Source organism: Strix uralensis, chromosome 35 (genome assembly GCF_047716275.1).
Source record: "Strix uralensis isolate ZFMK-TIS-50842 chromosome 35, bStrUra1, whole genome shotgun sequence".
Taxonomy (NCBI): Eukaryota; Metazoa; Chordata; class Aves; order Strigiformes; family Strigidae; genus Strix; species Strix uralensis.
The window spans coordinates 2,401,900-2,429,712 of NC_134006.1; the positions used below are offsets into that span (position 1 = coordinate 2,401,900).

Here is a 27,813-nt window from a genome sequence, read left to right on the forward strand (position 1 = left end):
CGACCTTGATGGTCGGGAACGCTCATCCTCCTCTCAAAGACTTGCGTCTCCAACCGCGAAGCGGGGCCTGTGTTAATTTTTCTCGCTCTGGGGAAAACCCTGCCTGTCGCCTTGAGTGATCTCCTGGGTTTCATCATCCACGCTTTGGTTCTGTTTTGGTTTTTTGTTTTTTTTTTTTTTTTTTTTTACACGTGTTGCCTCCACACTGGATGATGTGAAAATCACCCCCGGAACGCAAGCGACGGCCTCCCAGGACCAACAACAGAAGGATACCCAAACCTTTGATCCCCGTGACCCAGCTTGGAGTCTTAAGACTTACGGAAGAGCAGTTTGAGCGGGGTCAAGTTAGATCTTGCACGTCCTGATGATATTTTCTACAAATACAAAATGAAACAGGAAGACCCGAAGATGACTCGTGGTCTCGCTGCCTGATTCTTCACTCCTCTGCCCTCGTGGGAAGCATCGGGGTTATTTTTCTCCCTGGGTTCTTGGCTCGCACGTGGATGCATTGTTGGATGCATCTTCAATGGGTCAAGGTGGATCCCAGGCTCGGTGACGATGAGTATGGCCACCTCCTCCCTCCCTGGGCAAGGGAGGGCCAGCGAGCAGGGCAGGCGAGCCCCGGTTTGGTGAGAAATTAAGAAATGATCCCTCCCGTGAGGCAGAAAATGGGGTGAACCAAGATCCATTCGGCATCAATCAAGTTTATTGTCCCTGAAAAATCTGGTTTTTGGGGGTAAAAGAGGCTGTTTCGTCCTCCCCAAGGGCTTTTCAGCTCCCACCCTGCACCAACTTCTCCTTGGAGCATTTTCTCATTGCTCTGGGCTGGTTTTTCTTCGAGCCCGGTTTGGTTTTTTTTTTGTTTCCCAATGGGGGAAGCAGCAGCAAGCCCAACACTTTGGTTTTTCCTCTGCCGTAGCGCGATGATTTAAACCCGCGTTAGCATGGCCTGAGCCCGGCTTTGCCTGCGAACCGTTTGAAACCAGCTCCAGGAGCTGCCCAAGGAGACACCCCAAGGTAACACCCAAGGGTGTCGTCCCTCCCTGCTCGTTACGATATTCGAGCAGCACCAGGAAGTTACTCACAGCCCGGGAACACTCTGCTAAAGAAGGTGAGTTCCGTAAAACGCAGCTTTTTGCGGGGAATAACGGGGGGTGGGTGAGTCGGTCCCAGCCGGAGCGATGCTGGGATTGGGGTGGGGGGGGACCCTGCAGACAGAGACCTCTTATTTTGGGGGCTAAATTAAAAATGGTAAATTGAAGCGAGGGGGGGAAAAAACCAACCCCCCGACTCGCTACTTTTCAGCTGGTTTTATTGAAGCTTTTGCCACCACGGGTGCCCCGTCTCTTGCTGTTTTGCTGGGGTTGTTTGGAGTTTGTAGATGCGTTTTTTTTCAGTTGATTTTTAATTTTTTTGGTCACTGTTTTGCTGCTTTTTTTTCAGTGCTGATTTTTTTCAGTTCTGAGTTTTTTCAGTGCTGATGATTTTTTTCAGCCCCTTGTAGCTAACAGAGTCGCTTTCTCTGGAAGGGAATTAAGAAAATCGTGGGGAAAAGAGGCAAAGAATCGTATGATAAAAAGGACTTAAATTTCTTTTAGTTTAGTGGAATTAATAGTGATTTTTGGGGGGAGCTGGAGCAAACTGGCTGGAAACCACAGTGGGCTTGGGAGGGATAAAACCCCCCGGCAGGAGCTCAGGCTGCCCTCTGTGATCTCTGAAATTTTGGTGGGGTGACAAACATGAACTTCTGTGGGTTTTTTTGAAGGGAATTTTGTTTCACAATCGTTACAAAGCGAAGTCAAAAGTGGAACAGAAGCTTTCAGTTTGAAACGGGGAAGCGGAGAGCTTCCTCGGTGAAATTTTGAACTCGAGGGAGGACTCTTGGGTTACAAATATTATCTCAACGCCTCAGCTCTCCCCACCCAGGGCTGGAGCGTTTCCAGCTCAAACTCTGCTCGGAGATAGAACAAAGTCAGGGCCCTGTGCCGTTGAGTTTTGGGTGCCTCCAGGGATGGGGAAGCACCTTTCTCAGCCCACCCTTGTTATGACTTTCTCTCTTTTTTTACTGCTAAATTTAATCCTAAAACTGGTTCTGCAACACAGGAGCCAGCAGTGTGCCCAGGTGGCCAAGGCGGCCAGTGGCATCCTGGCTTGTACCAGCACCAGCGTGGCCAGCAGGGACAGGGGAGGGATCTGACCCCTGGTGAGGCCGCCCCTCGGTGAGTGGGTTCAGTTTTGGGCCCCTCGCCCCAAAAAGGCCATTGAATGACTCGAGCGTGTCCAGAGAAGGGCAACGGAGCTGGTGCAGGGTCTGGAGCACAGGTCTGATGGGGAGCGGCTGAGGGACCTGGGGGGGTTTAGTGTGGAGAAGAGGAGGCTGAGGGGAGACCTCCTGGCCCTCTGCAACTCCCTGAAAGGAGGGTGCAGAGAGGGGGGAGGAGTCTCTGGAGCCAAGGACCCAGTGCCAGGACAAGAGGGAATGGCCTCAAGCTGCGCCAGGGCAGGGTCAGACTGGCTCTTAGGAAGGATTTCTTTGCAGAAGGGGTTGTTGGGCGTTGGAATGGGCTGCCCAGGGCAGGGGGGGAGTCCCCATCCCTGGAGGGGTTGAAGAGTCGGGTTGAGCCAGCGCTGAGGGATCTGGTGGAGTTGGGAACGGTCAGGGGGAGGTTCATGGTGGGACTTGATCATCTTCAAGTGCTTTTCCAACCGAGAGGATTCTATGAAATCCCCCGTGGAGGGGATGGGAACGTCTTTCCATTTCTTTCTGCTCTATTTACTGACGACCCAAACCTGCTCCAACGGTTGTACCCAGCTCAACGCGTTTGGGCACGGTCTTTACAGTCATTTATTGCTTCGTTCTGAAACGCTGGAGCACACAGGACCCAGCAGAGCAACAAAAACTGTTGCAACGTGTTTGTGCTCTTTGGTCCGTGCGAGGGTGGGTGCTGGAGGAACTGAGATAAAAGCTCCCTCAGAGCAAAATTTGCTGCGAGTAGCTAGCAGCTTCAACAGTAATACTGGGTTTGTTCTAAAATCAGCTTCCTTCCTGCCCGTGAGTTTCTCAAGCGGGGTCAAACCACAAGTTCCACTTTGACCCATCAGTTTGCTCCTGCAGTGACAGCCCTGACCCCTTAACAGACTTGTGTCCCCTCCGAAATACTTAAACTCCCTTTAAATTATGAATAATTTATATTTTTCTTTTAATATTGTAACTCCGTCTAAACTTCTTTTTTTTTTTTTTTCCCTCCCTTTTTCCTCTCTCTATCTTTCTCTCTCCCCTCTTGGTGTTTTCATCTTTTTTATCCTTCTGCCTGCCTTCTTTTTCTGCCTTCCTTTCCCTCCCCCGTGTAGGACAAATGCCCCCTCCCGTGGCTTCCCATGGTACCTGGTGCCCACGAGGTCTTGGTGCGTTGGAGAGGCCAAAACTAAAAAGGTTCTGGGGTTCTGGACAGCTTGATGGGATCTCGCAAAGGCTGGTTGGCTGCAGATTTTTCTCAGCTTTTTCCTTCTTAACACACAGCCTGAGCCACGGTCCCCGCAGACGCCGGTGGATCTGAGCCCGTGGGTTGAGCACGTCTCTGCCCACGATGGGGAAAGGAGCCCAAAGGCCCAAATCTGCGGACCAAGAGGAAGCGTTGAAGAACCTCAACGATATAGAGGAAAACTGCAAATGGGGTAAAGTTGGGAAAAAAACCCAATTCTCGGGGTGAGGGCGGGGGGGTGGGAAGAGCATCTCGCTCCGGTGGAGCACTAGTGGGATGGGGATGGAGCTTTTGGGGGGATGCGGCTGCCTCTAAAGGATGGAAAGCCCTGAGTCCACCGCCAGGTCCTCAAAAAGACGTCGGTGCCGTTGAAGGACACGCGTCCGCTCTCCTTGCGGACGGCCCTCGCGCCTCCGCAAGCTCTCCCCACCCTCCCAAGCCCCCAAAACGGTCCCTGTCCCAGCCGGGGCTTGGGCAGGAGTGAGGATCCGGCAGGAAAAGGGTGAAGGAGGGAGGGGGGAGATGACCCAGCCCACACCTTCTCCTGCTCTTTCCTCCCCCAGAGCCCAACACCAAGAAGTCAGGCTGGGAACGATCCCGCTCGTCGCAGGTTTTCATCCCCGTGTGCGTGGTGCTGAGCCTCCTCATCTTCATCCTGCTGGTGGCCTTGACTGGTGAGTCCCATCCCCCGTGGGCAGGATTGGGCCCCTTTTTGGGGGGAAGGGGGAATTCCAGGATTTTCCTCCTCAACTGTGCTCCAGGTCGCTTGGGAAAGGGGAAAGCATCCAAAGCATCACCCCCATTTCCCCCCTCCGCTGCAGAAAAAACCCAATAAATCCCATTTTCCTCCTTTTTAGGGCTGCTCAGCTTTCTCTTTTTCAGTTGTCCATTTGGGATCCCGTTTGCCTCGCCCGGATTTCTCCCACGTGTGCCCAGATGCCTGGCTCGGTTTCCAAGGCAAATGTTATTATTTTTCGGAGACTGAGAGCAACTGGACCATCAGTCAGGAAAGTTGTGAGGCCCTGGGAGCTTCGCTGGCCCCCATAAGCACCGTGGATGAGCTGGTGAGAACGGGGTTTGAGCCCCTACGCTAGCACCGGGGTGGGAAACGTGAAAAAAAAATTAACAAAGAGGCAGGAAAAAAAAAAAAAAAAGAGGGGGGAAAAAAAAAAAAACAGAGTGAAAACCTGCTTGGCCCCAAATTGCACCTAACGGTGTAACCAGGAGCGGGTGCCTTGGGGAAAGCGCCGACTCTGGGTGGGGGGATGGCCCTGGGTGGCAAAGAGGGGGTGGGGAAGACCAGATGAGCTAAACCAAGTTGTTTTTTTTTTTTTTTTCTTTCAAGATGTTCATTAAGCGTTACAAAGGCGAAGCGAATCACTGGTTTGGGCTGCGGAAGGAGGAGGACGGGTGGTGGTGGAGCGACGGCACAGCCTTCGACAACCGGTTGGTCCCTCTGGGGAGCTTGGGGGTGGCAACTGGGACCAGTTTGCTTCTTGGTGGGGTGGGAAATGGTTTCGGGGCGGGGGGGGGGCTGTGGCATCGCCGCTCCCCCCCTGGGTGCGGTTTCTAGGAGCGATGACCCCTCCTGGGATGGGGATTTTCTCCTGCCACGCTGCTGCCCACCAAACCCCTGTTAGATCCCCTCAGCCAAGCGCCGCCCATCCTCTCCTAGAGAGGAAATCCCAGCTTTTCTTAATTATTTTTTGGGGGTAGAATTCTTCTTTTCCTCCTTTTCTCGCTCCGCTGAGCGTGTCGCGTTGCAGGTTCGAGGTGTGGGGCGGCGGGCGCTGCGCGTACCTCAACCAGGAGAGGATCAGCTCCTCTCTGTGCCACACCAAGAAGCACTGGCTCTGCAGCCGGCCCGACGACTACGTCCTCTGGAAGCAAAAAACATACCCGGCGTGAAATGCACCAAAAACGGAACCTTCGAGCCCAATTCTCCGACCGGCAGATGAAGGAAAACTGAGGATGGTTTTTCTTCGGTAAAGCCTTACGCCTCGCTCTGTCACCAACATCTATGAGTTTTTGCTGTTTTTTAATGAAATTTTCTGCTCAGGTAAGTTAGGCTGTGATCTTGCTGCTGGAGCACTGCATCAGAAGAAAAAAAACGAACTTTTTCTACCCATTTTTGAAAGCAGATTTTTACCTATAAACCAGTCAGGTCCATAATTCACTCACCGGAGTGAATTAGTTCCTATGAATTTGTTTTCTTGCTGGGGATGAAAAATGGGGGGAATTTGGTAGAATGGTGGATTTGGATGGGCTTGGGATGTTTTAGAGGCGTTTTTTGTATTTTTTAACCCCAAAATTCCAAAACGAAACCAACCAAAATCCCAACCAAAAACCCAAAAAAACACCCCAAAAAATAAAAACCCGACCCCAAAAACCCTCAAACCCAAAAAACCCCAAACAAACTCCCAATGACAAAAATAATCCCCAAACGGCAACAAAAAACCCCAAAAGACAAAAAAAAAAAAAAATATAAAACAAACACCCTAAACCCACAAAACCCCGCTGCCTGCATCGGGCCGCGCGCGGATGCTCTCAGCTGCGCTCAGGGAGACGCCGTCGCAGAGAAAAACTTTTCTTGATTGAACTTTGTGCTATTTGCCGTACGGTTTTGTGCCGCTCTTGTCTGTAACTGTGGTTTTTTTTGACAAGTTGAGTCCAAAAAATCGAAGTAAACCAGTTTTCTGGGTTTTTTATTGATGCCGTAGCTCTGCTGACACAGTGCCTGGGGCACAGACGTTCCCCAGCTCGCCCCAAAAAAATGGGCTTGACCCGCGTGGGAAACGCACTGGCCAACCCTAAAATCTTGAGGTTTGGGTTGGTTTCACCCCAAATCTTGGTGGCCAAGTGGCTCGTGGGCTGGGTGTTCGGGGCTGGGCACCCGTCAGACGGCGCCGTCGCATTTCTCTCCGTCGGCCGTCGAGGGGGAGAGCTGGAAAGGGTCTTTCTGACAAACCCACTTGTGTTCGTCGTCGCAGATATCGACCTCCAACTCCTCTTTCAGCGTCCCGCACCCTTCATCCGTCTTCTGCAAGCTGCCCCACCTGCCCCACAAAAATTCAACTGCCGAACTCCTCCAGCCTCGCAGAAGAGGTTGGGCATGTCTCCTGGTTTATTTTTATTTTTTTTGCACCGTTTTTGAACGATTTCTCGCGGGCGGGCGGCCCCGCGTTGAGCACGCGTGGGCCATCAAACCCAACCGTTGGTTGGGTGTTGGGTGGGTGGGTTGGGTGGGAGGTGTTGCGTTACCGTGCTCCATCAACCCAACTCTTGGGTCTACAAGACCGTTGCATTGACAGAAAAATCTTAGACCGGGTCTGAAATGAAGCAAAGTTGCTTTTTTTTTTTTTTTAACGCCAAGGGGTTGTGGCTACACTCACGTTTTGGCGTTGAAGGACGTGTTGTCCACCCATCTCAACTCCTTGGGGGATGACAGCAATCCGACCCACACCGTCTGCGTGCCCGTAATAATCTTGAGGGATTTCTGGGAAATGGGAGGTGACCGGGCTTTTGTGGGGTGCAAAGAATAAATTTGACTCGTTTCATCCCCAAATAGACGGGACACGAATGTCCCCCCCCGTGCTCTCAACGCCACCGTGTCGAAGAGCAGCTCTGGGGTGGAAAGAGTCGCGTCCATCCGAGCTCTCCCTCCCTCCCCCTCGTCACGGGGGGGGTTAGGGGACGATTCAGCTCTTTTTTTCTTCCCAGTCACCTCTTAGGAGCCACCACGGTGTCTCCAAACCCTCCTCCTGCTGCTTCTTGCTCCCCTACCCACCTAAAAAAAAAAGGACTTTCTGCTCTTTTTCACGCCTTCTCCTCTAGATTTACCTTCTCTTTCTTGTTCCGGAGCACCACCAGCTGAGCCTCCTGATTTTCGCAGCCTTTTTTACCTTGAGTCCAGTTCCCCTTCTCCTTGGAAAGCCAGTAGCATCTGTCCCCGTGGAGCTGCCACTCCTGGGGACACAGTTTGCAGCCAGAACAGGCTGAAGAGGAGAAAGAACCATGAGACAACCCAAAAGGGGGATCCAAGGTCTTCCCCAACCACCAGTTGAAAGGCACCAAGGGGTTGCTCATCCCCCCCACCCCACCTCTTTGCCCCATCCTTGAGTTTTTTCACACTGTTTTTCCTGCTCCATCACTGGAGAGGAGGAGGAAGACTGGTTGAGTGGTTGGTTGGGATGGAGGAAGGGCGATGAAGAACCTCCTCCCTAGGGTTGGTCCCGCTCCTCCCCGTACGCAAAAAAAAAAACCAACTTCCCTGCAACCCTCCTCTTCGCCGAATAACCCTGGGGGGGAGCGACAATTCCCATCCCCAGGGGCATCCTGGTGATGGAAGGGGGGAGGAAGGTCCCACCTGAGCATCCCCCGGCGGAGCTCTCCTGCCTGGGCTCGCAAAAATACCGTCTCAGGGCTGAAACGACGCATCGCTCCGGCTGGGTCCTTCCCGGGGTCTCGGCGTTTTGCCGGGGAACGCTCGTGGCTGTCGGCTGCCGAGAGCCCTGAAAAACTTGAGGGAACGACCTGGGGTGAGAAGGCTGCGGCCGTTTGGGGTTAAAACCCACAAAAACCAGGTAGGGCTGGGGTTGATTTTGCGCAACCCTTCTTTTTCCCCGCTGCGGTTGCACCCGGTTAATTAATCGAGCCTAAAACCCTGCCTTGCGTCCTCCTCTCTCGCTTAAAAGCTACGGGGATAATCCAGGTTTAGCTCAGAGAGGGTTTACTCTTGGCGGGGGGGGGGGGGTGATGCATCTTGTTGCATCTCCACGGGGCAACCTTGGCCCCTCCAAAGGCTGAAACGTTGAAATAAAACCCGATTTCCCCTCCCAAACCCGCTCGCTGGGGTTTGAGATGTAGATTAAGGGCAGGTTACTCACCCTGCACGCTCAGCACCACCACCAGCACCAGCAGGACGAGGTGGCCCAGCCCGCTGACTTTGAGGAGGACCCTGTGCCACCACGGGCACAAGGCAGGAGCTGAAAGAGGCCACATTGCTTAAAAAAGTTGTCCGTTTTCATGCAAAAAAGCTGGGGTTTGGGTGGGGTGGGGGGGAAGAAAAAAAAAAAAAAAGCTGGTGAGTTTAAGCAGAAGTTTATGGCTGCTCTGCTGCCTCCAAAAAAATAAATCGCCACCGATGAGGTTGGATGCGGAGCGAGGGCATCACCTGAGGGTGGGGTTTGAGGTGGTGGAGGGGCTGCACGTAGCCTCGAGAGCGGCCCTGGGCGCCCAACGCTGGCGCTCAGCAGCCCCAAAACCTTCTGAAATCGGTTTAAATTAGAGCAGGCGAAACCCACCCGCCGTGGGGGCGGCGGCCGGGGGGACGTGGGTCTCTCCAGACCTCGTCTCCACCCGGATGTCGTCTTGGCAGTTTTGCTTCCCATCGAGCGTTGGCTCACGTTGGGCTTCTTGGGATGTATTTTTGCCAGGAAAAGAGGCAAAATCGTTCAACCTCTCTCTCCCCCCCATCCCGTCGTGGCTCCACGCGAGCCAAGATCCCGCCTTAGAGGATGTTTAATCCATCCAACGTTCTCTTGGAGACCTCAACAACATGGGCATGAAGAAGCAAGAGAACCCAAAAACTCGAAATAAGCACTTTCCCCCCCAAAACAGGACTTACCAGGACACTTCTTGTCGGGAGAAAAACCATCCCCAGGGTGTCTTAAATCAGCATAAACTATTTCTCCGGCCATGACCGGCTCAGAAAATTGCAAGCGGGTCCCAAGAGTGAAGCTGTTCTTGGGCAACCCCTCGCCTTATGACCGACCCGCTCGCGCCTGCGTCTCGCCCCAGGAAATGGCATCGCCTGGGCCTTTTATCTTCCTTTTTTTTTTAAAAAAAAAAACAAACCAAAAAACCCCTTATATCCTACAGCCTTCCCGTGTGAATTAAGGCCGGTGAGGGGGTCGATGTCCTCTAGCCAGGAGGAGGTCCCGTATTTAGAGGCGTAATAACATCGATGAGTTTAATGATTGCGCCTGGCAGCCAGGACACCGAGCAGAGATTTTCTATTTTATTCTGTTCCACTTTATTTTATTCCATTCCACTTTATTTTATTCTTCTACTTTATTTTATTCCCTTCCACTTTATTTTATTCCCTTCCACTTTATTTTATTCTTCTACTTTATTTTATTCCCTTCCACTTTATTTTATTCCCTTCCACTTTATTTTATTCTTCTACTTTATTTTATTCCCTTCCACTTTATTTTATTCCATTCCACTTTATTTTATTCCCTTCCACTTTATTTTATTCCATTCCACTTTATTTTATTCCATTCCACTTTATTTTATTCCCTTCCACTTTATTTTATTCTTCTACTTTATTTTATTCCCTTCCACTTTATTTTATTCTTCTACTTTATTTTATTCCATTCCACTTTTATTCCCTTCCACTTTATTTTATTCCCTTCTACTTTATTTTATTCCCTTCCACTTTATTTTATTCCCTTCCACTTTATTTTATTCCCTTCCACTTTATTTTATTCTTCTACTTTATTTTATTCCCTTCCACTTTATTTTATTCCATTCCACTTTATTTTATTCCATTCCACGTTATTTTATTCCCTTCCACTTTATTTTATTCCATTCTATTGTTTTACTCCATTCTACTTTATTTTCTATTTTATTCTACTTTATCTTACTTTATTTTGATTTTATTTTGGTTTTTACCCTGCAAGTGCACCCTCCCCCCGCCCCGCTGTGCTTTTACATCCCCCAGACCCGCGTTTGCTCCCAGTCAGGGACCCTCTGACCAGCGCAGGCGCAACCAGCGATTCCCAGCCCACACTGACCCTTTTTTCCTTCCCTTTTCTTTTTTTTTTTTTTGTTTCTTTTTGGCATTAACCCCATTTGTAGCAGGTTTGGGCCCGTCCCTAACACCCCCAGCAATGCCTTTTTGTAGAGGTAGAAATTACTTTTTTTCCCCACGCACCCAAAAGACAGCAAGAAAAAAAAAAAGCAGAAATTTGCCCCAATACCTGCCAGCGGCAAGAAACGGGGTAACAGAGGAGAAACCCAGAAGTCCCGGCAGGAAAAGCACGGCCTCTTCAAATCTTTGTTTTAATTTTAATTTTAATGATTATTTCAATTTTTTTTTTTTTTTACTTTTTTTTTTTTTTTTTCTGCCTGCAAGCCTTTTTAGCTTCATGGAAACTTTTTGTGGTGAGCTGCTCTCACACTTTGTTCTTCCTGTGCCCTGCAAAAGCAGCAGCTCCGGTGGCGTGTGACCATTGCTTTAAAAAAACCCCCATAACACTAAATAAAAGAAAAAAAGAAAAACAAAGGAAAAAAAGAAAAAAGAAAAAAAAGAAAAAGAGAAAAAAAAAGAGAAAAGAGAAAAAAGAAAAAAGAGGAAAAAAAAGGAAAAAGAGAAAAGAGAAAAAAAAACAGAAAAAAGAGAAAAGAGAAGAAAGAAAAAAGAGAAAAAAGAAAAAAGGGGAAAAGAGAAAAAGAAAACAGAAAAAAGAGAAAAGAGAAGAAAAAAGAGAAAAGAGAAAAAAGAAAAAAGGAAAAAAGGAAAAAGAGAAAAAGAAAACAGAAAAAAGAGAAAAGAGAAAAAAGAAAAAAGAAAAAAGGAAAAAGAAAAAAGGAAAAAGAAAACAGACAAAAAGAGAAAAGAGAAGAAAGAAAAAAGAGAAAAAAGAAAAAAGGAAAAAGAGAAAAAGAAAAAGGAAAAAAGAAAAAAGATAAAAAAGAAAAAAGGAAAAAAGAAAAAAGAAAAAAGAGAAAGGAAAAGGAAAAAAGAAAAAAGGAAAGAAAAGAAAAAAGAGAAAAAAGAAAAAAGGAAAAAAAAATAAAAAGAAAAAATGAAAAAAAAAAAAGAAAAAATTTTGTGTTTTTGGGTAAAAACCCCTGGAGTTGGCTATATTACAAAAATCACAAAATGAGCCCGAGGGCCCGACCCCCTCCCTCCACTTCATCCTCGCACCATCCCCGACCCCCCGGAGCACAGCGAGCGCCCGCAGCAGCTCTTTTCCCCTTTTCCACCCCAAAATAACCTGGTTTGGCCAATCCGTCCTCCCCGGCCGAAACCGCTGGAAACGCAGCAAAAAGGAGGTGACGAGGGTGACGGCGGGAAACCCCCGCGGCGTCGCTGGGGAGCAGCTGCCCCGCAGGATCCGCGTGAAAATTCCCCAGATCTAAACCAAAGCGAAGAATTAGTGAATTTTTTAGTATTTTCTGTTTGATGTTTCTCGTAGCAGCAGAGGGTCGCGCTCAGCATCCAGGTGAGGGGGGGTGGGATGAGCTGGGGGGAGTTGGAGTTAAAATTTTAATTGTGGGGAGAAAAATTTAATTGTGGGGAGAAAAATTTAATTTTGGGGAGAAAATTGTAATTGGAGGGGAAAAAAAATTAATTGGGGGAAGAAAATTTTAATTATGGGGCTAAAATTTAAATTTTGGGGAGAAAACTTTAATTGGAGGGGAAAAAAATTAATTGGGGAAGAAAATTTTAATTGGGGAGAAAATTTTAATTTTGGGGAGAAAACTGTAATTGGAGGGAAAAAAATTAATTGGGGGAGAAAATTTTAATTATGGGGCTAAAATTTTAATTTTGGGGAGAAAACTGTAATTGGAGGGAGAAAAAATTAATTGGGGGAAGAAAATTTTAATTGGGGGAGAAAATTTTAATTATGGGGCTAAAATTTTAATTTTGTGGAGAAAACTGTAATTGGAGAGGGAAAAAATTAATTGGGGGAGAAAATTTTAATTTTGGGGAGAAAACTGTAATTGGAGGGAAAAAAAAATTAATTGGGGGAGAAAATTTTAATTATGGAGCAAAAATTTTAATTTTGGGGAGAAAACTTTAATTGGAGGGGAAAAAAATTAATTGGGGGAAGAAAATTTTAATTGGGGGAGAAAATTTTAATTATGGGGCTAAAATTTTAATTTTGGGGAGAAAACTTTAATTGGAGGGGAAAAAAATTAATTGGAAGAAAATTTTAATTGGGGGAGAAAATTTCAATTGCAGGGAGAAAATTTTAATTGGGGGAGAAAATTTTAATTTTGGGGAGAAAACTGTAATTGGAGGGAAAAAAAATTAATTGGGGGAGAAAATTTTAATTATGGAGCAAAAATTTTAATTTTGGGGAGAAAACTTTAATTGGAGGGGAAAAAAATTAATTGGGGGAAGAAAATTTTAATTGGGGGAGAAAATTTTAATTATGGGGCTAAAATTTTAATTTTGGGGAGAAAACTTTAATTGGAGGGGGAAAAAATTAATTGGGGGAAGAAAATTTTAATTGGGGGAGAAAATTTTAATTTTGGGGAGAAAACTGTAATTGGAGGGAAAAAAAAATTAATTGGGGGAGAAAATTTTAATTATGGAGCAAAAATTTTAATTTTGGGGAGAAAACTTTAATTGGAGGGGAAAAAAATTAATTGGAAGAAAATTTTAATTGGGGGAGAAAATTTCAATTGCAGGGAGAAAATATTAATTGGGGGGAGAAAAGTTTGATTGCAGGGAGAAAAATTTAGTTATGGGGCTAAAATTTTAATTTTTGGGAGAAAACTAGGGGGGAAAAAATGGGGGAAGAAAATTTTAATTGGGGGAGAGAATTTCAATTGCAGGGAGAAAATTTTAATTATGGGGCTAAAATTTTAATTTTTGGGAGAAAACTTTAATTGCAGGGAAAAAAAATTAATTGGGGAAGAAAATTTTAATTGGGGGGAGAGAATTTCAATTGCCGGGAGAAAATTTTAATTGGGGGAAGAAAATAATTGGGGGGAGGAAAGTTTGATTGCAGGGAGAAAACTTTAATTATGGGGGAAAAAAAACTTTAATTGTGGCGAGTAAATTTTAGTTGGGGGGAGAAAACCGGTGTCCTCTTAAGGGAAATTTTATGATTTTTTTTTTTTGTCCTCCGACATCATTCCTGCGAAGCCCGGGGGGGGGCTGAGGCCCGACAGCCTTCGTGACACCTCTGAGAGGTGAAACCTGCGGCGGTGGAACCCAAAAATGACGGAAACGAGGGTTTCTTCCAGATTTTGGGGTGTGGGAAGGAGCCCGCGGGCAGGTAACTGCAGAGCGATGAACTGACGAATCGCTGTGGGTTTTGGGTTGGGTTGGGTTTTTTTTTTTAATACTTCTATAATTTGAGAACAAAAACCAGCTGAGGTAAGGGGGGGGGTAGTTAAAAAAAAAAAAAGCAGCTTTTTCTCTTTTTCTCGCACTTCCCTCGGGGGAAAATTTTTGTCGCTCAGCAGATGGAATTTTTGCTTTTTCAGCCTCATTTCAGATGCTCTGAGGTGACTCATCCTCCACGAGGCACTCGAGTGCTTTTGGGTCTTTTTTTTTTTTTTCCTCCCCCAAAATTCCAAATTTCTGCTTTTTTCGGAATGAGAAGAAATTTTGGAACAGCTGAAATGTTAAAAGACCCCCCTCCCCCCCAAAAAAAATAAGTCTGGGATTTAAGTCCAGTTTAGACACCTCAGGCCCTTCAACACTGACCCGACTCTTCCTCCCATCCCCATCATCCTCTCGGAGCACAATAAGGTAAAAAAGGGGCTTTTTGGGTCTCTCTCTACCCAGCCAGGGACTAAGATTTTGAGGGATCTTCTTTTGATTTGGCATATTTGTTGAATTTTTTTATTTCTTGATTTTTTTTTAATTTGTTGATTTATTTGATGATTTTTTCAATTGTTGGTCTTTGTTGATTTTTTAAAAATATTATTTTTTTTATATGTTTTTTTTTAAATTATTTGGTATATCTGGTTTCTGACTAATATTTTTACATGGGGGGAAAAAAAAGGGGGAAAAGTGTTTTTTTCCCATGAGATTTAGTTCATGTGATAGATGGGGACAAAGAGGGGGAAGCCTGAAAGACAAATAGGAGAAGCCCCACGGGGTGAAACCACAGATTTTTCAGTAAAACCCTTAAGAAACAGAATTTTCTTTGCTCGTGGCGGGGGGAAAGAGCCTGTTCTGGATCAGAAGAGCCACCAAGTTGAGAATTTTTGCTGTTTCTCACCCAAAATGAAGCAAGTCCACCCAGTGTTGGGAAGAGACCAACCCCTCATCATATAATTTGATTCCATGTTGAGAATTTTTGAGGTTTCTCACCCAAAATGACAGCGAGTCCACCTGGTGTTGGGAAGAGACCAACCTCTCACCGTATAATTTGATTCCACGTGGAGAATTTTTGATGTTTCTCACCCAAAATGAAGCAAGTCCACCCGGTGTTGGGAAGAGACCAACCTCTCATCGTATAATTTGATTCCACGTGGAGAATTTTTGCTGTTTCTCACCCAAAATGACAGCGAGTCCACCTGGTGTTGGGAAGAGACCAACCCCTCATCATATAATTTGATTCCACGTTGAGAATTTTTGATGTTTCTCACCCAAAATGAAGCAAGTCCACCCGGTGTTGGGAATAGACCAACCCCTCATCGTATAATTCGATTCCACGCAGAGAATTTTTGCTGTTTCTCACCCAAAATGAAGCAAGTCCACCCGGTGTTGGGAATAGACCAACCCCTCATCGTATAATTCGATTCCACGCAGAGAATTTTTGCTGTTTCTCACCCAAAATGACAGCGAGTCCACCTGGTGTTGGGAAGAGACCAACCCCTCATCATATAATTTGATTCCACGTTGAGAATTTTTGATGTTTCTCACCCAAAATGAAGCAAGTCCACCCGGTGTTGGGAATAGACCAACCCCTCATCGTATAATTCGATTCCACGCAGAGAATTTTTGCTGTTTCTCACCCAAAATGAAGCAAGTCCACCTGGTGTTGGGAAGAGACGAACCCCTCATCGTATAATTCGATTCCACGTCGAGAATTTTTGAGGTTTCTCACCCAAAATGACAGCGAGTCCACCTGGTGTTGGGAAGAGACCAACCCCTCATGGTTCGGGCGTCAAACGACGCGTGTCCTTGAGGAAGACTCTTCCCAAAGATGCTTTTGATGAGCATCACCCAAGTGATGTGGGGCTTGGTGCTCTCCACGCTGGTCCAAGACGGGGAGATTGCGCTCAAAGTCCTCTTCATCCTCAAGAAAAAGGAGGAAAAAACCATCTTCTGGGCCAACAGCCCGGACCTGGAGCGCGTTGCTCCCCCCGCAAAGGTGTTGAAGGTCTCTTCTCCTGCAGGTTACAGCCTGGAGATGAAGCCGGAGGCGCGTGTTGCCTGTCAGGTGACCATGGCGGTGCTGTTCGTGGCTCTGCTCGTCACGGCCGTCGCTTTCGCAGGTGGGTCTCGAGGGGTTTTTGTCCTGTGGGGAACATCTGGGAGATACTTTGGGTTGTTGCACGTGTGCCAGAGCCACGCCCCGGGGGAGGACGCAGCCCAACCCAAGATGTCCTCTTCAGGAGAGGGACATTTCCATGAGAAGCTTTTCTCCAGAAAACCAAACTCATCTCCTCTGTGTAGGAGCTGATGTTGTCTAGAAACCCTTAAAAAAACCACCAGAAAGAGCCGTTTCATGGGTACAGTCACCTGGGCTTTCTCAAAGGTGTTTTTTCAGAGAAGAAGGGGCCGTTCGCTGCTTGTCCAAGCACCAAGAGATGTTGGCACGAGTCCCACCACACCAAGAAGTCTGCAGGAACAAGAGAACTTCTTTTTCTGTCCTTCGGCCATCGCTGTCTTTGCGTTAACGACCCATAGCAATACCTGGGGGGGGGGGGGGGCGTTTAGGACTAGGGCTATTGTAGAAATCCTCCTCAAAACTTTTTTTGAAGGCCACCACCCTGTTTTTCTTCTTTGAAGGTACAGCACCCCCATTCCTTGCCCAACGCCACGACGCTGGGAGAAGATCTGAGCTTGTTTTCTCCCTCCAACCCACCCCAGATTTCTCTTGGCGTCTTAATTTTTTCTTTCCTCCCGCTGTTGAGGCAGATGTAAGACTTTTGGAGGCCACGGGGTGGAGGATGACCTTCCCCACCCCAGGGAGCCAAGGGGAAGGTCTTTCTCCTTAACGGTGTTGCTCTATCGATGACAGTTCAGGCTTTTCAGCCTCATCCCCAACCCTGCTTCCGCTGTCCGTTCGACTGGATCGGCTACAGAGGAAAATGCTACTATTTTTCGGAAGCTGAGGGCAACTGGACATCCAGCCGGGACAACTGCTCCGCTCTTGGTGCTTCCTTGGCCTTGCTCGACAGCGTGGAGGACTTGGTAAGGAGACCTGAGGCCGTGCTTAGCGTGGGGGGGAAAAAAAAAAAGAAGCCACCAACGTATTTACCACCTTTTGGTTTCTTTGATCGCTCTTCCAAGATCTTCCTTGGAGATCTGGGGTGAGGAGATGAGGAAAATGGTCTTCTTGAGGGTGGGTCATCATGGTTTTCTTCAAATTTCTCACCAATCTATAGCAAAAAAAAAGCCCCGTTTCTACGCTTTGCCTCAAAGAATACAGTTTTTGGTAGCAGGTTGAAAGGTTCAAGCACCAAAAGAACCCTAAAGGAACATGAACAACTGGTAGAATTTAGATTATTGGGTGGAAGGAGGTTTCTGCAGACCTGCCAGAGATGTCTCAAAGCCCCGTGACCTATAAAGCCTTTTTTTCTCCTCTTTTTCAGACCTTCGTGACGAGATATAAAGGGAGCTTGGAGCACTGGATCGGCCTTTCGCGGGAAGATGAGGAGCAACCGTGGAAGTGGGTGAACCGCTCACGTTTATCTCCCCTGTGAGTCTGTGTTTTTCATCGTCACGTTGTCGGTTGGTGTCTCCTCAGCCCCAAAAACGTGCGTTTTCTTCTGGCATTTGAGGTGCATCCAGAGGGAGCAACGGGACGAAGACGTTTGGGAAGGGCAACGTCACATCCGGAGCTGGTTTTCATTTTTTCCCTTTGAGAGGTGGAAGCGGTGCGTTTGGTGGGGAAAACGCTGATTTTTTTAATTTTTAAATAAGTTTTTTTTGCTTGCAAAGCTTCAGGTTTCTTCCAGCCGACCCAGACTGCTGCCAAAATAGACATAATTCAACCTAAATATTGGCATGTTGATGCCCATGAGGACCCCTGAGAACCAAAGGGTGGTGGTGAGGGAAAAGCCAATGTGTGATTTTTCTCCTTTTTTCCTGCTGTCCCCACCTGAGGTGGGTTGTCTCATCTGCCCTTCCAGGTTTCAGATCCGCGGCGGCGGCCTCTGCGCCCTCGTGAAGGACGACGGGCTCAGCTCCTCCCGCTGCGGCGCCGAGAAGAGCTGGGTTTGCAATAAACCCGAGCTGCAGAGCCCAAGGAAGGGCAACGGGACGAGACGGGCTCAAAACCTTTGCGTCAGCTCTTGAGGATCCGCAGGGAGCGCTCCTCAAACCGAAATACCCGGTGAACAAAAAGGAAACAAAAGAAAACCTCAAAAAAAAAACCCCAAAAAAAACACCACAGAAAAAGCGAACTCGGGGAAAAATGCCTATTGCCAAAAATTGCCCGAGAAGAACCAAAGTCATCACGCGTTTGCATTTGTCAACCCAACTCTGGCTTGTGACCAACAAAAAATATCACAACGCCCCTGAGATTCGTACTTTGTGGTGATTCACTCATAATTCCACTGCAATTAAACGTCGGAGCGAGAGGAAATCCGTAGGATCCCAGAAGGACGTCTGGAGGGTGAAGCTCCACGAGATGTCTGCTGCCTCGCACGGTATGACCAGAAAAATGGGTAAATACCGTAGGATTTTTGCTTTTCCCGCTTTTTTTGGAGCTAAAGCAGCAACCTTCAGGCTTGGCTGGCTGAGAAAAGCCTCTTGACGCCGTAGGAGCACGCGGAAACGCCGCAAGGATGGACAACGCCTGCGAGACCTCCAAGAATTTGCTGGTTTTGTCTTCATGGAAGCAACCAAGTCAACCTGTCAAGAGCAAGATGAAGGTGAAGAGACGTCCACGCATCAAAAATTCTGATTATTCTCTCCAGGGACTGAGCTCTGGGGGTGGGACGGCGACAGGATTGGGGAGGATCTGCCAAGTCAAGGTTGGAGAGAAGAAAAGGCGGCGACGTCTTCGCCTCAGCGCGCCGGTGAGGTTGGAGATCAAAGCCAACAAGGTTTTTAAAGAAAACGAGGAGTAAAAGAAAAAAATTTTGCACGTTTTCACGGAACGTTGTGTCCAGGGAAGACTTTTGAGCATCTCGTCTTGATAAAAACCTGACACGTTTGCACGGACAACCAAAAAACCTGCTTTAGGTGGGTGAAGTGTTGACGGTTCACAGCCAAAACCCTTCTCCTGCCCAACCTCGAGCGTCTTTTAGCGTCGCTGAGCTCCTCAAGCATCCGAAAAGCGGGTTGTTTTTTAAAAACTGCCTGCCGTTTGTTAAAGGTTCTCTCCTAAAAGTGAGATTTTGGTGAAATTTTCCAGGTTTTCTTAGTGATGAAATGTGGTGCAGGACATCTCCGTGGTCTTTACAATCATCGGCCGGGGTTGGGGTGGCTGCTCACAGCAAAGTCGTCTTCGAAGTTTTTCTGCTTCCGGCAGAGCTGAGAAGCCCCCCTGGATCCAGCTGGTTTGAGGGTTTGTTAAATAAAAACCTAAAAAACTAAAGAGCTAAAACCCCTAAAAAACTAAAGAACTAAAGAGCTAAAAACCCTAAAAAACTAAAAAGCTAAAGAACTAAAGATCAAAAACTCGAAAACCTAAAAAACTAAACCCCTAAAACTCTAAAAAAACTAAAGAACTAAAAAACTAAAATAACTACAGAACAAAAACTCGAAAACCTAAAAAACTAAAAACCTAAAACCCCCAAAAAATAAAGAACTAAAAAACTCAAGAAACTAAAGGACCAAAGAACAAAAACTAGAAAACCTAAAAAACTAAAACCCTAAAACTCTAAAGAACTAAAAAAACCTAAAGAACAAAACCTCAAAAACCTAAAAACCTAAACCCCCAAAACCTAAAGAACTAAAAAACTAAAGAACTAAAGAACAAAACCTCGAAAACCTAAAAAACTAAAAACCTAAAACCCTAAAAAACTAAAAAAACTAAAGAAACTAAAGAACTAAAAAACTAAAAAAATTTTAAAACTAAATATTTAAAAACTAAAGAACCTAAACCCCCTAAAAACCTAAAAAGATAAAAAGCTAAAAAACTAAAGAACTAAAAACCTAAAAACCTAAAGAACTAAAAAAACCTTAAAAATGTAAAGAACTGAAGACCTACAAAACCTAAAAACCTAAAAAAGAACCCATAAATATAAATTAAATCTTTAATATTTTATAGGTAACCCAATTTCTTTCCAACAGAAGCGAAGGCGCATCCAGAAGCGCCCTGGTCCATGGTGCCCCCCTGTGGCTGTTCCTGTTCCTGCTTTAAATTATAGCCTGAATTTTTTGGGAGGATCTGGGGATTTTTTTTTAAATTTTTTAAAAAATTATGTCTTGTGCACATCTGAGGGGCAGGACCGGGCATCGCTGCTCCTTACGCGCAGCCGGACCCGCCGCCGAGGAGCATCGTTCACCCTGGAGACGGTGCTAAAGACAAAAACTGAAAATAAAACGTTGGAAATAGGGTTGCAAATTAAAAATTAACGAGGTTTTGGTGCTGGGGGGCGGGGGGCGGAAGGAAAAAAATATGATTTTTCCTCCAAATCAGCCTGTCGAGGCCGCTGCATCCAAGGGCGACGTTGAATTTGCTGGTGAGTTTTGGGTTGGGTATTAAAAAAAAAGTATTTATTATATTCTGAGCATATTTTTATAATTGATAATTTTTATAATTTATAATTAGCTGCACGTTAATTATGCGGAAATACACCCTGAGCGTGGGGAACAGCAGAAGAAAATGCCGGAGGGGGGGGGGGAAGCGGGCACAAGCACATCCTCGTGGTGACAAAATAAACCGAGGTAACAGCTGGTCTTAACGTAAAAATTAAGATTTTTAATTTGGGTTGGAAGCCTGGACAGGCATCGAGGTCAGTAAAAACCACCTTCAGAAGGGGCAAAACCCCAAGTTTTCAGCTCAAAACCAGCTCGGTGAAGCCCAGCTCCCGTTAACGAGCTTTGGATGAATTTAATAACAGCGACTTTCAGATGAGATGAGCTGCTCTGAGCTCGGACCCCAAACCCCCTGGATATAACCCAAATTGGAGCCATCTAAGATGGAGGTAGGACCATGAGGTGGAAATGACTCCAAGACCTGGAAAATAAGACTTGAGGAGCATCAAGGAGCGTTTCCAACCGCCGTGGAGCAACCGGTTTTGGGGGGACCCCGGCGACGCATCAACCCTTGGGGGACAGTTTGATGGTGGAGAGGAGGACGCAGAAGTAGGGGAAGACTTTCTCACCGCTGAAGGAGGCCACGGGGAAGGTGAAGATGCGTTGGCGGCTGCCAACGGCGTAGAAGGAGACTTGTCCCACCTCGTAGTCCAGGTAGACCCCGATCTCCCCGTTGAGGAGCGGGACGGAGGTGTTGGAAGGAGCCGTGAGGGCCACGCAGAGCTCGTCGTACTTCTGCAAGCCCCAGAGCTCGGCGTTGGGCTTGAAGAGGACCCGACCTTTCCTCTGAATCGACTCCCGGGCCACCCCAACGGCCCAGAAGCGCCCGTTGGCCTTCACCTCCCAGTAGTGACGGCCCGAGGTGAAGCCCTCGCTGCCCAACATGCACGGATCCGTGTCAAACTGGCCCGGACCCTCAGGCCACCGGTGTCCAGGTCTGCCCCAGGTGGCCTCTTTGAGGTCCTCGGAGAGGATCACCTCGGGACCCGCCGTGGCTGGGTCCAGGGTCACGTCCACTGGAAAGCAAAACAGAGAAGGAATCAAAAGTCAAATTTAAGCGTAGGGGACGCACACCCCAAAAATTCTCTTCACTTGTTACTTTTTAAGGAGAAAGGGAGAGGGGTGGTGAGGTTGGAGATGGAAGAGACAAAAGATGGAGGTTGGAGATTGAGGATCTCCAGGGGAGTTTGGAGATGGAGGAGCCGAGAGATGGAGGTTGGAGATGGAGGAGCCGAGAGATGGAGGTTGGAGATTGAGGATCTCCAGGGGAGTTTGCAGATGGAGGAGCCGAGAGATGGAGGTTGGAGATGGAGGAGCCGAGAGATGGAGGTTGGAGATTGAGGATCTCCAGGGGAGTTTGCAGATGGAGGAGCCGAGAGATGGAGGTTGGAGATGGAGGATCTCCAGGAGAGGTTGGAGATGGAAGAGACAAAAGATGGAGGTTGGAGATTGAGGATCTCCAGGGGAGTTTGGAGATGGAGGAGCCGAGAGATGGAGGTTGGAGATGGAGGAGCCGAGAGATGGAGGTTGGAGATTGAGGATCTCCAGGGGAGTTTGCAGATGGAGGAGCCGAGAGATGGAGGTTGGAGATGGAGGATCTCCAGGAGAGGTTGGAGATGGAAGAGACAAAAGATGGAGGTTGGAGATGGAGGTTGGAGCTGGTGGATCTCCAGGAGAGGTTGGAGATGGAGGAGCCGAGAGACAGAGGTTGGAGATGGAGGAGCCAAGAGATGGAGGTTGGAGATTGAGGATCTCCAGGGGAGTTTGGAGATGGAGGAGCCGAGAGATGGAGGTTGGAGATTGAGGATCTCCAGGGGAGTTTGGAGATGGAGGAGCCAAGAGAGAGAGGTTGGAGATGGAGGATCTCCAGGAGAGGTTGGAGATAGGAAAAGATGGAGGTTGGAGATAGAGGAGCCAAGAGATGGAGGCTGGAGATGGAGGATCTCTAGGTGAGGTTGGAGATGGAAGAGACAGAAGATGGGAGGTTGGAGATGGAGGTTGGAGCTGGTGGATCTCCCGGCCAAGTTGGAAATAGAGGAGCCAAGAGATGGAGGTTGGAGATGAAGGATCTCCAGGGGAAGTTGGAGATGGAAGAGACAGAAGATGGAGGCTGGAGATGGAGACTCTCCAGGTGAGGAGATAGAAAAAATGGAGGTTGGAGATGGCAGATCCCCAGGCCAAAGTTGGACATGGAAGAGCCAAGAGATGAAGGTCAGAGATGGAGGAACCAGAGAGATTGAAGGTGGAGCTGGAGGATCTCCAACGCCAACGGCCACCTCACTTGCTGCGGCCCAGAAAACATCAGGAATTGGTACTTTGCTCCTCTCCGGCCGCCTCCGGTTACCTTCAAACTGTTTTGCGGTGTCGTAGTCCAGGGCGAGATCCCACGTGCGCGGCCGCGGTTTGAGGAGGAAAGTCATCGCGCCCGCGCCGTCCTCCCCGCCCGGCTGGAGGCGCAGGAAGGGCAAAGAAGAATAAAATGCAATTATTATCCTACAAATGGGCACATCTCAGCTTTTCACCCCTTTATATGTCAGAAAATGGGTTCAACCACTGCATTTTATCAAAATACTTGAAAGAAAATGCCCATTTTCTTGTCCCCAGAAGCTGCAAAGTTTTGTTAATTTATGCGAAGACCCACAAAGATGGATTAAATCTATGACTTCCCCGATGACCATGAAAAGAACATGAGGAGCACGTTGGGATGGACCCATCTACCTCATAAATATGATTATACCCCAAAATCCTCATTCCTCGTGCTGGCTCAGGGATGAATCCATCTTAAATCCATCTCTGCCCCCACCATTCTTGATTTCTTGGGCAACCAAATCCAACGAGGTTTATTTGAGGAAGCAAAAAAAATCCTTAAAATTGAGATAAGCTGAGTCCAACTTCCCGGCGTCCAGAGAAATCTTGCGAGAGGCGGAGAAATTTGCCGCTGGCCCCCGAGGAAAATGTGCACGGGGGAGATAAGGGCGGGGTGTCGAAGGGCCTCGAATCCGTTCTCCGACACCCGGCGCGGGGCTTTGAGTGCAAACAAGCGCTTGCCCACGGTAAAGGGGCACTAAAAAATTAGTAATAAAGCCCCAAAATGGTCGAATAAACCACGCTGCGAGACTCCAAAATAATCAGGTCGCTTCTTTCCCCGGCAAAACTGCAGAGAGGGGAATTAAAGCAGCAAGGTGGAGGAGTGAAAGTGGGGAAAAAGGTAGGAAAATCACCCTTAAATGAAGATAGAAGCAGGATTTGTGCTGTTTTTCACCCAAATTTCTGCAGCTGGATCGTTACGGGAGAACAAGAAGCAAATAATAACCGTGACCGACCACCACAAAACACCTTTAAATCCGAAATAAAGATCCCGAGGGCAAAACAAGGATAAATCCGCTTTCCTTCCCCTGTGGGGAGAGTGCTCAAAATCCCCTTTTTTCCCCCCAAAAAAACCCAGCAGGGTGATGTAACCCACCTGGCAGCGCTGGGATTTTCCCCTCTCTCGAACTTTTCGGGCTGTTTTGGGGTTCCTCTGGTTGGTTTTGCTTCATCAGCTGCTTCTCCGCTTGGTTTCTTCCCCTCTCTTGGAGCTTTTTTCCCTCTTTTGGAGTTTTTTTCCCTCTCTTGGAGTTTTTTCCGTCTCTTGGAGTTTTCTTCCCTCTCTTGGGAGTTTTTTTCCTGCTTTTGGAGTTTTTTTCTGTCTCTTGGAGTTTTTTCCCCTCTTTTGGAGGTTTTTTCCCTCTTTTGGAGTTTTTTTCCCTCTTTTGGAGTTTTTTCCCCTCTCTTGGAGTTTTTTCCCCTCTCTTGGAGTTTTTTTCCGTCTCTTGAAGGTTTTTTCCCTCTTTTGGAGTTTTTTTCCCTCTTTTGGAGTTTTTTCCCCTCTCTTGGAGTTTTTTTCCGTCTCTTGAAGGTTTTTTCCCTCTTTTGGAGTTTTTTCCCCTCTCTTGGAGTTTTTTCCCCTCTCTTGGAGTTTTTTTCCCTCTTTTGAAGTTTTTTCCCCCTCTCTTGTAGTTTTTTCCCCTCTCTTGGAGTTTTTTCTGCCTCTTGGAGTTTCTTCCCCTCTCTTGAAGTTTTTTCCCCTCTCTTGGAGTTTTTTTCCCTCTTTTGAAGTTTTTTCCCCCTCTCTTGTAGTTTTTCCCCCTCTCTTGGAGTTTTTTCTGCCTCTTGGAGTTTCTTCCCCTCTCTTGAAGTTTTTTCCCCTCTTTTGGAGTTTCTTCCCCTCTCTTGAAGTTTCTTCTCCTCTTTTGGAGTTTTTTCCCCCTCTCTCTGGCACGGGCTCAGCAAAAGCTCGGCCCCGTCTCTGCCTCCGCCAGCTTTTATCACCCGGGGCGGGAGGAGACCTTCAATCTCCCACCCGCAGACGCACTCAGACGCCTCCTGCACCTGCCGATTGCGCTCCCCCCCCCGCCCCATTTCAGGCCCGTTTACTTTCTCAATGTAGATGTCAGGGAGGAGGAAAAAAAAAAAAAAAAAGGTGGCGTCAAAAACGTCATCTCCCGGCGTTGAAGAAACAAAACCCCATCGGGGCCACGCGGGTGCCAGCGGCGATGGGCGAGCAGCCGCGGGTTGCGGCCATGAAGTTTTTCGGGGAATCCGCTGAGACCTGCGAGGTGAGATCGGGCCCATCGAGCCTCTTCCCCCCTCAGCCCCGCAAAAAATATCGCGAAAATATTTGAATTTTTTTGGGTGGGAAAGCAAAGAGACGGCGCCTGGTCCCGTTCGTGGGAAAAACTGGCAGCGAGTCGATTCCTGCTTTCAAGGGAAGGCAGCCAGGTGGCTTTTGGGGCGGAATATTTGCTTTCCTCTGCCAAATAATTTAAGATTTTAAAGGCAGAATTATACAACGGAGCCAGGCTGATTGCTTCAAATTGCTATTTTGGGTGCGTTCAGGACAAAATCCAGTCTCACTTGCGATCCCTAAGGAAGGCGTTGGCAGAATTTCTGGACTGGAGAGCGAGCGAAGAGAAGCGACGCCTGGACTATCTGGTAAAGGTTTCAGCAGCCCAAAGGGGTCCTGGGGTATTTTTTGTATTTTTTGGGGGTTTTTTTTCCCCCTCATCCCTCCGGTAGAAACACGCGGGATCGTCTCCCAGCGCCCTGCAAAGCCCCAAACCCGGTCGGAGCTGCCGGTGTGGATCCCGGGCAGGTTTGGTGAGCGCCGCCTCCTGTGTAGCTGCTTATTATTCCTCTTTTAAATGGTTTTATTTTCGTGGCGCCGCTCGTTTTCATCCCAGATCAAGTCCTAAAGGGATGTTTGTTCATGTGGAATTAACCCTCCGCGCCGCTTCCCAGGGCCCCGGTTGATTTTGCACCAACTATAAAGAAGAAACGGCCACGGGGAAGGGGAAAGGAGACAGAAAAGCACCGGCTGAACTGCTTAATTACCCTCCAGCTGTTAATTAACTGCATCCCCAGCGTTACAACCCCCCTGGCTCCAGCCAAAGCGCTTTGTCCTTTAGCTTGAAAGTGAAAAATTCAGGTCTGGGGGTGGCATGTGGCCTCACAGTGGGGTTTTTTTTTGGGTGTGGTGGTTTTGTTTTTTTTTTTTCTTCTCCAGGAGACGAGCGAAGCCGAGCGGCGTCGCATCGGGGCCGAGTTCGAGCGGCTGCGCTGGTTCCTGGAGGAGAAGGAGCGGGAGGTGCTGGGGCGGTTGGCGGAGCTCGATGCCGCTTTCGAAGCCGCCCAGGAGGAAAAATCTTTGCGGGTGGCCGAGGGGATCGCGCGGCCCCAGGGGCTCATCGGGCAGCTGGAGGCCAAGCGCTCGCCCCAGGTGAGGCTCCTCCGTAGCAAAAAAAGCTCCTCCCAAAGTGCTGCCTGGGGGGTTCTAAACCCTCTTTTTCTCCTTTTTTCCACTTTTTTAGGATATCGGGAGCATCCTGAGCGGGTACGTGGTGCCTGGTCGCGTCACCCCGACTGCGGAGAGGGGCTGGGCTGGGTTAAACGTCCCCCCCGACGCTGAATCCGTCTCCATCCGCATCGTTTCTCTTCGCAGCTGGAGCGAAATGAGGCTTCAGCTCCTCTCGGGGCTCCCCAGGGAGCTGGAGAAAAGCCTGAGCTGCTGCCGCCGCCAGCGGGAGGCGCTGCGGGAGGCCCTGCAGGAATTCCGAGGTGTTTGGGGAGGATTCTGGGGTCTTTGGGGAGGATTCGGGTATTTGGGAGGGATTCAGGGGTCTTTGGGGAGGATTCAGGTATTTGGGGAGGGATTCAGGAGTATTTGGGGAGGATTCGGGTATTTGAGAGGGATTCTGGGGTATTTGGGGACGACTCTCATATTTTGGGGAGGATTCAGGTATTTTGAGAGGGATTCTGGGGTATTTGGGGAGGATTCAGGGGTTTTGGGGAGAATTCAGAGGTATTTGGGGGGATTCAGGGGTCTTTGGGGAGGATTCAGAGTTATTCTGGGAGGGATTCAGGGGTGTTTGGGGAGGATTCAGGGATATTTGGGGAGGGATTCAGGAATATTTGGGGAGGATTCTGGGATTTTGGGAGGGATTCAGGGGTTTTGGGGAGAATTCAGAGGTATTTGGGGGATTCAGGGGTCTTTGGGGAGGATTCAGAGTTATTCTGGGAGGGATTCAGGGGTGTTTGGGGAGGATTCAGGGGTATTTGGGGAGGGATTCAGGAATATTTGGGGAGGACTCTGGGATTTTGGGAGGGATTCAGGGGTTTTGGGGAGAATTCAGAGGTATTTGGGGGGGTTATGGGGTCTTTGGGGAGGATTCAGAGTTATTCTGGGAGGGATTCAGGGGTGTTTGGGAAGGATTCAGGGATATTTGGGGAGGATTCTGGTATTTTGGGAGGGATTCAGGGGTTTTGGGGAGAATTCAGAGGTATTTGGGGGGGGTTATGGGGTCTTTGGGGAGGATTCAGGTATTTTGGGAGGGATTCAGGGGTATTTTGGGAGGGATTCTGAGATACTTGGGGATGATTCAGGTATTTGAGGAGGATTCAGAGGCATTTGGGGGCATTCTGGTATTTTGGGAGGAAATCAGAGGTATTTGAGGAGGGAGTCAGTTATTTTGGGAGAATTCTGAGCCATTTGGGGAGGGATTCTGGTATTTCGAGAGAATTCAGCTGTATTTGGGGAGGAAACCAGATCTTTTGGGAAGACTCCGAGTATTTCAGGAGGGAAAGGCGGTTGTTGAAGGCAGCAGCGGGCGCAGCTCCCCGCTCACCCCCCACCTCCTTCCAGACACGGGGAGACCCGAAGCGAAGCCGGGAGCGGGACAATTCCCCAGCGCAAAGGAGAAGGGTGAGGCGACCGCTTTTACCCTTTTTTTTTTTTTTTTTTACGCCCCCTAAAACGGCCGCCGCTGACCCGCCCGGGTTTCCCCGCAGCGAAGGCGGCTTCGCTCCCGCAGCTCTTGGCGGACAGAAAAAGCGTCCGGTGGGATGAGGAGCAGCGAGGGGGGGAGCCCGGACCGGGGCAGGACCCGACCGGCGCCTGCCAGGGGGGAGCCCCGGGGCGATGCCGGACGCGGACGCGGTAGCCCGGGTGGGCGAGTTGTCGCCTTCCCGCCCCGCGCTCGTCCCGCTCACATCTCGCAGGTGGCGGCTGAGGAAAAACCCCGCGAATTTACGCCAAATTTTACTTCCAGCCGTTGCTCCGCTTCCTTAGAGACGGGCCTTGCGGTGCTGAAGCGCAGCTCAATAAAATTTTTAAAAAAAAACGCGATTTGAAGGTATTTGCTGGTTTTGAACAATTGA

The 27,813-nt window shown here is 48.3% G+C and overlaps 4 protein-coding genes across 15 annotated transcripts; 3 read left to right on the top strand and 1 right to left on the bottom strand.

The window, feature by feature from the left end:
• Nucleotides 1-999: 999 nt before the first annotated feature.
• On the top strand, nt 1,000-6,174 carry LOC141936939 (C-type lectin domain family 2 member B-like). Of its 2 annotated transcripts, none has more exons than XM_074854339.1 (6): nt 1,000-1,111; nt 3,521-3,675; nt 4,046-4,156; nt 4,365-4,546; nt 4,828-4,928; nt 5,249-6,174. In XM_074854339.1, exons 2-6 carry the CDS (start codon nt 3,588-3,590, stop codon nt 5,388-5,390), a joined length of 624 nt encoding a protein of 207 aa, XP_074710440.1. In that variant the 5' UTR covers nt 1,000-1,111; nt 3,521-3,587; the 3' UTR covers nt 5,391-6,174. The 2 variants fall into 2 exon arrangements, with proteins under 2 accessions (XP_074710440.1, XP_074710441.1); XM_074854340.1 differs by lacking the exon at nt 1,000-1,111 and adding an exon at nt 3,357-3,405.
• LOC141936917 (uncharacterized) lies at nt 1,118-24,532 on the bottom strand. Of its 11 annotated transcripts, none has more exons than XR_012626841.1 (10): nt 23,582-24,380; nt 20,688-21,134; nt 11,486-11,626; nt 8,786-8,896; nt 8,369-8,467; nt 7,849-8,001; nt 7,323-7,477; nt 6,875-6,978; nt 3,386-3,615; nt 1,118-1,522 (listed from the first exon to the last, which is right to left on the bottom strand). XR_012626841.1 is itself a non-coding variant. In XM_074854289.1 (10 exons), exons 2-10 carry the CDS (start codon nt 22,536-22,538, stop codon nt 1,456-1,458), a joined length of 1,479 nt encoding a protein of 492 aa, XP_074710390.1. In that variant the 5' UTR covers nt 22,539-22,565; nt 23,582-24,532; the 3' UTR covers nt 1,118-1,455. The 11 variants fall into 11 exon arrangements, 10 of the variants coding, with proteins under 10 accessions (XP_074710390.1, XP_074710386.1, XP_074710388.1 ...); XM_074854289.1 differs by lacking the exon at nt 6,875-6,978 and adding an exon at nt 22,463-22,565 and having other exon boundaries at nt 23,582-24,532; XM_074854285.1 differs by lacking the exon at nt 6,875-6,978.
• LOC141936860 (C-type lectin domain family 2 member E-like) lies at nt 11,633-17,903 on the top strand. Its single transcript, XM_074854203.1, is given in 6 exon segments — nt 11,633-13,501; nt 15,579-15,677; nt 16,427-16,599; nt 17,001-17,107; nt 17,541-17,743; nt 17,854-17,903. Coding segments are annotated over 6 exon segments (690 nt in total). The 5' UTR covers nt 11,633-13,443.
• LOC141936941 (zinc finger protein RFP-like) lies at nt 23,226-27,776 on the top strand. The gene is made up of 9 exons (XM_074854346.1): nt 23,226-23,326; nt 24,525-24,716; nt 24,802-24,879; nt 24,997-25,092; nt 25,664-25,876; nt 25,968-25,990; nt 26,099-26,214; nt 27,299-27,358; nt 27,445-27,776. The coding sequence occupies exons 2-9, from the start codon at nt 24,654-24,656 to the stop codon at nt 27,594-27,596; spliced, it is 801 nt and encodes a 266-aa protein (XP_074710447.1). The 5' UTR covers nt 23,226-23,326; nt 24,525-24,653; the 3' UTR covers nt 27,597-27,776.
• The last annotated feature ends 37 nt before the right edge of the window (nt 27,777-27,813 follow it).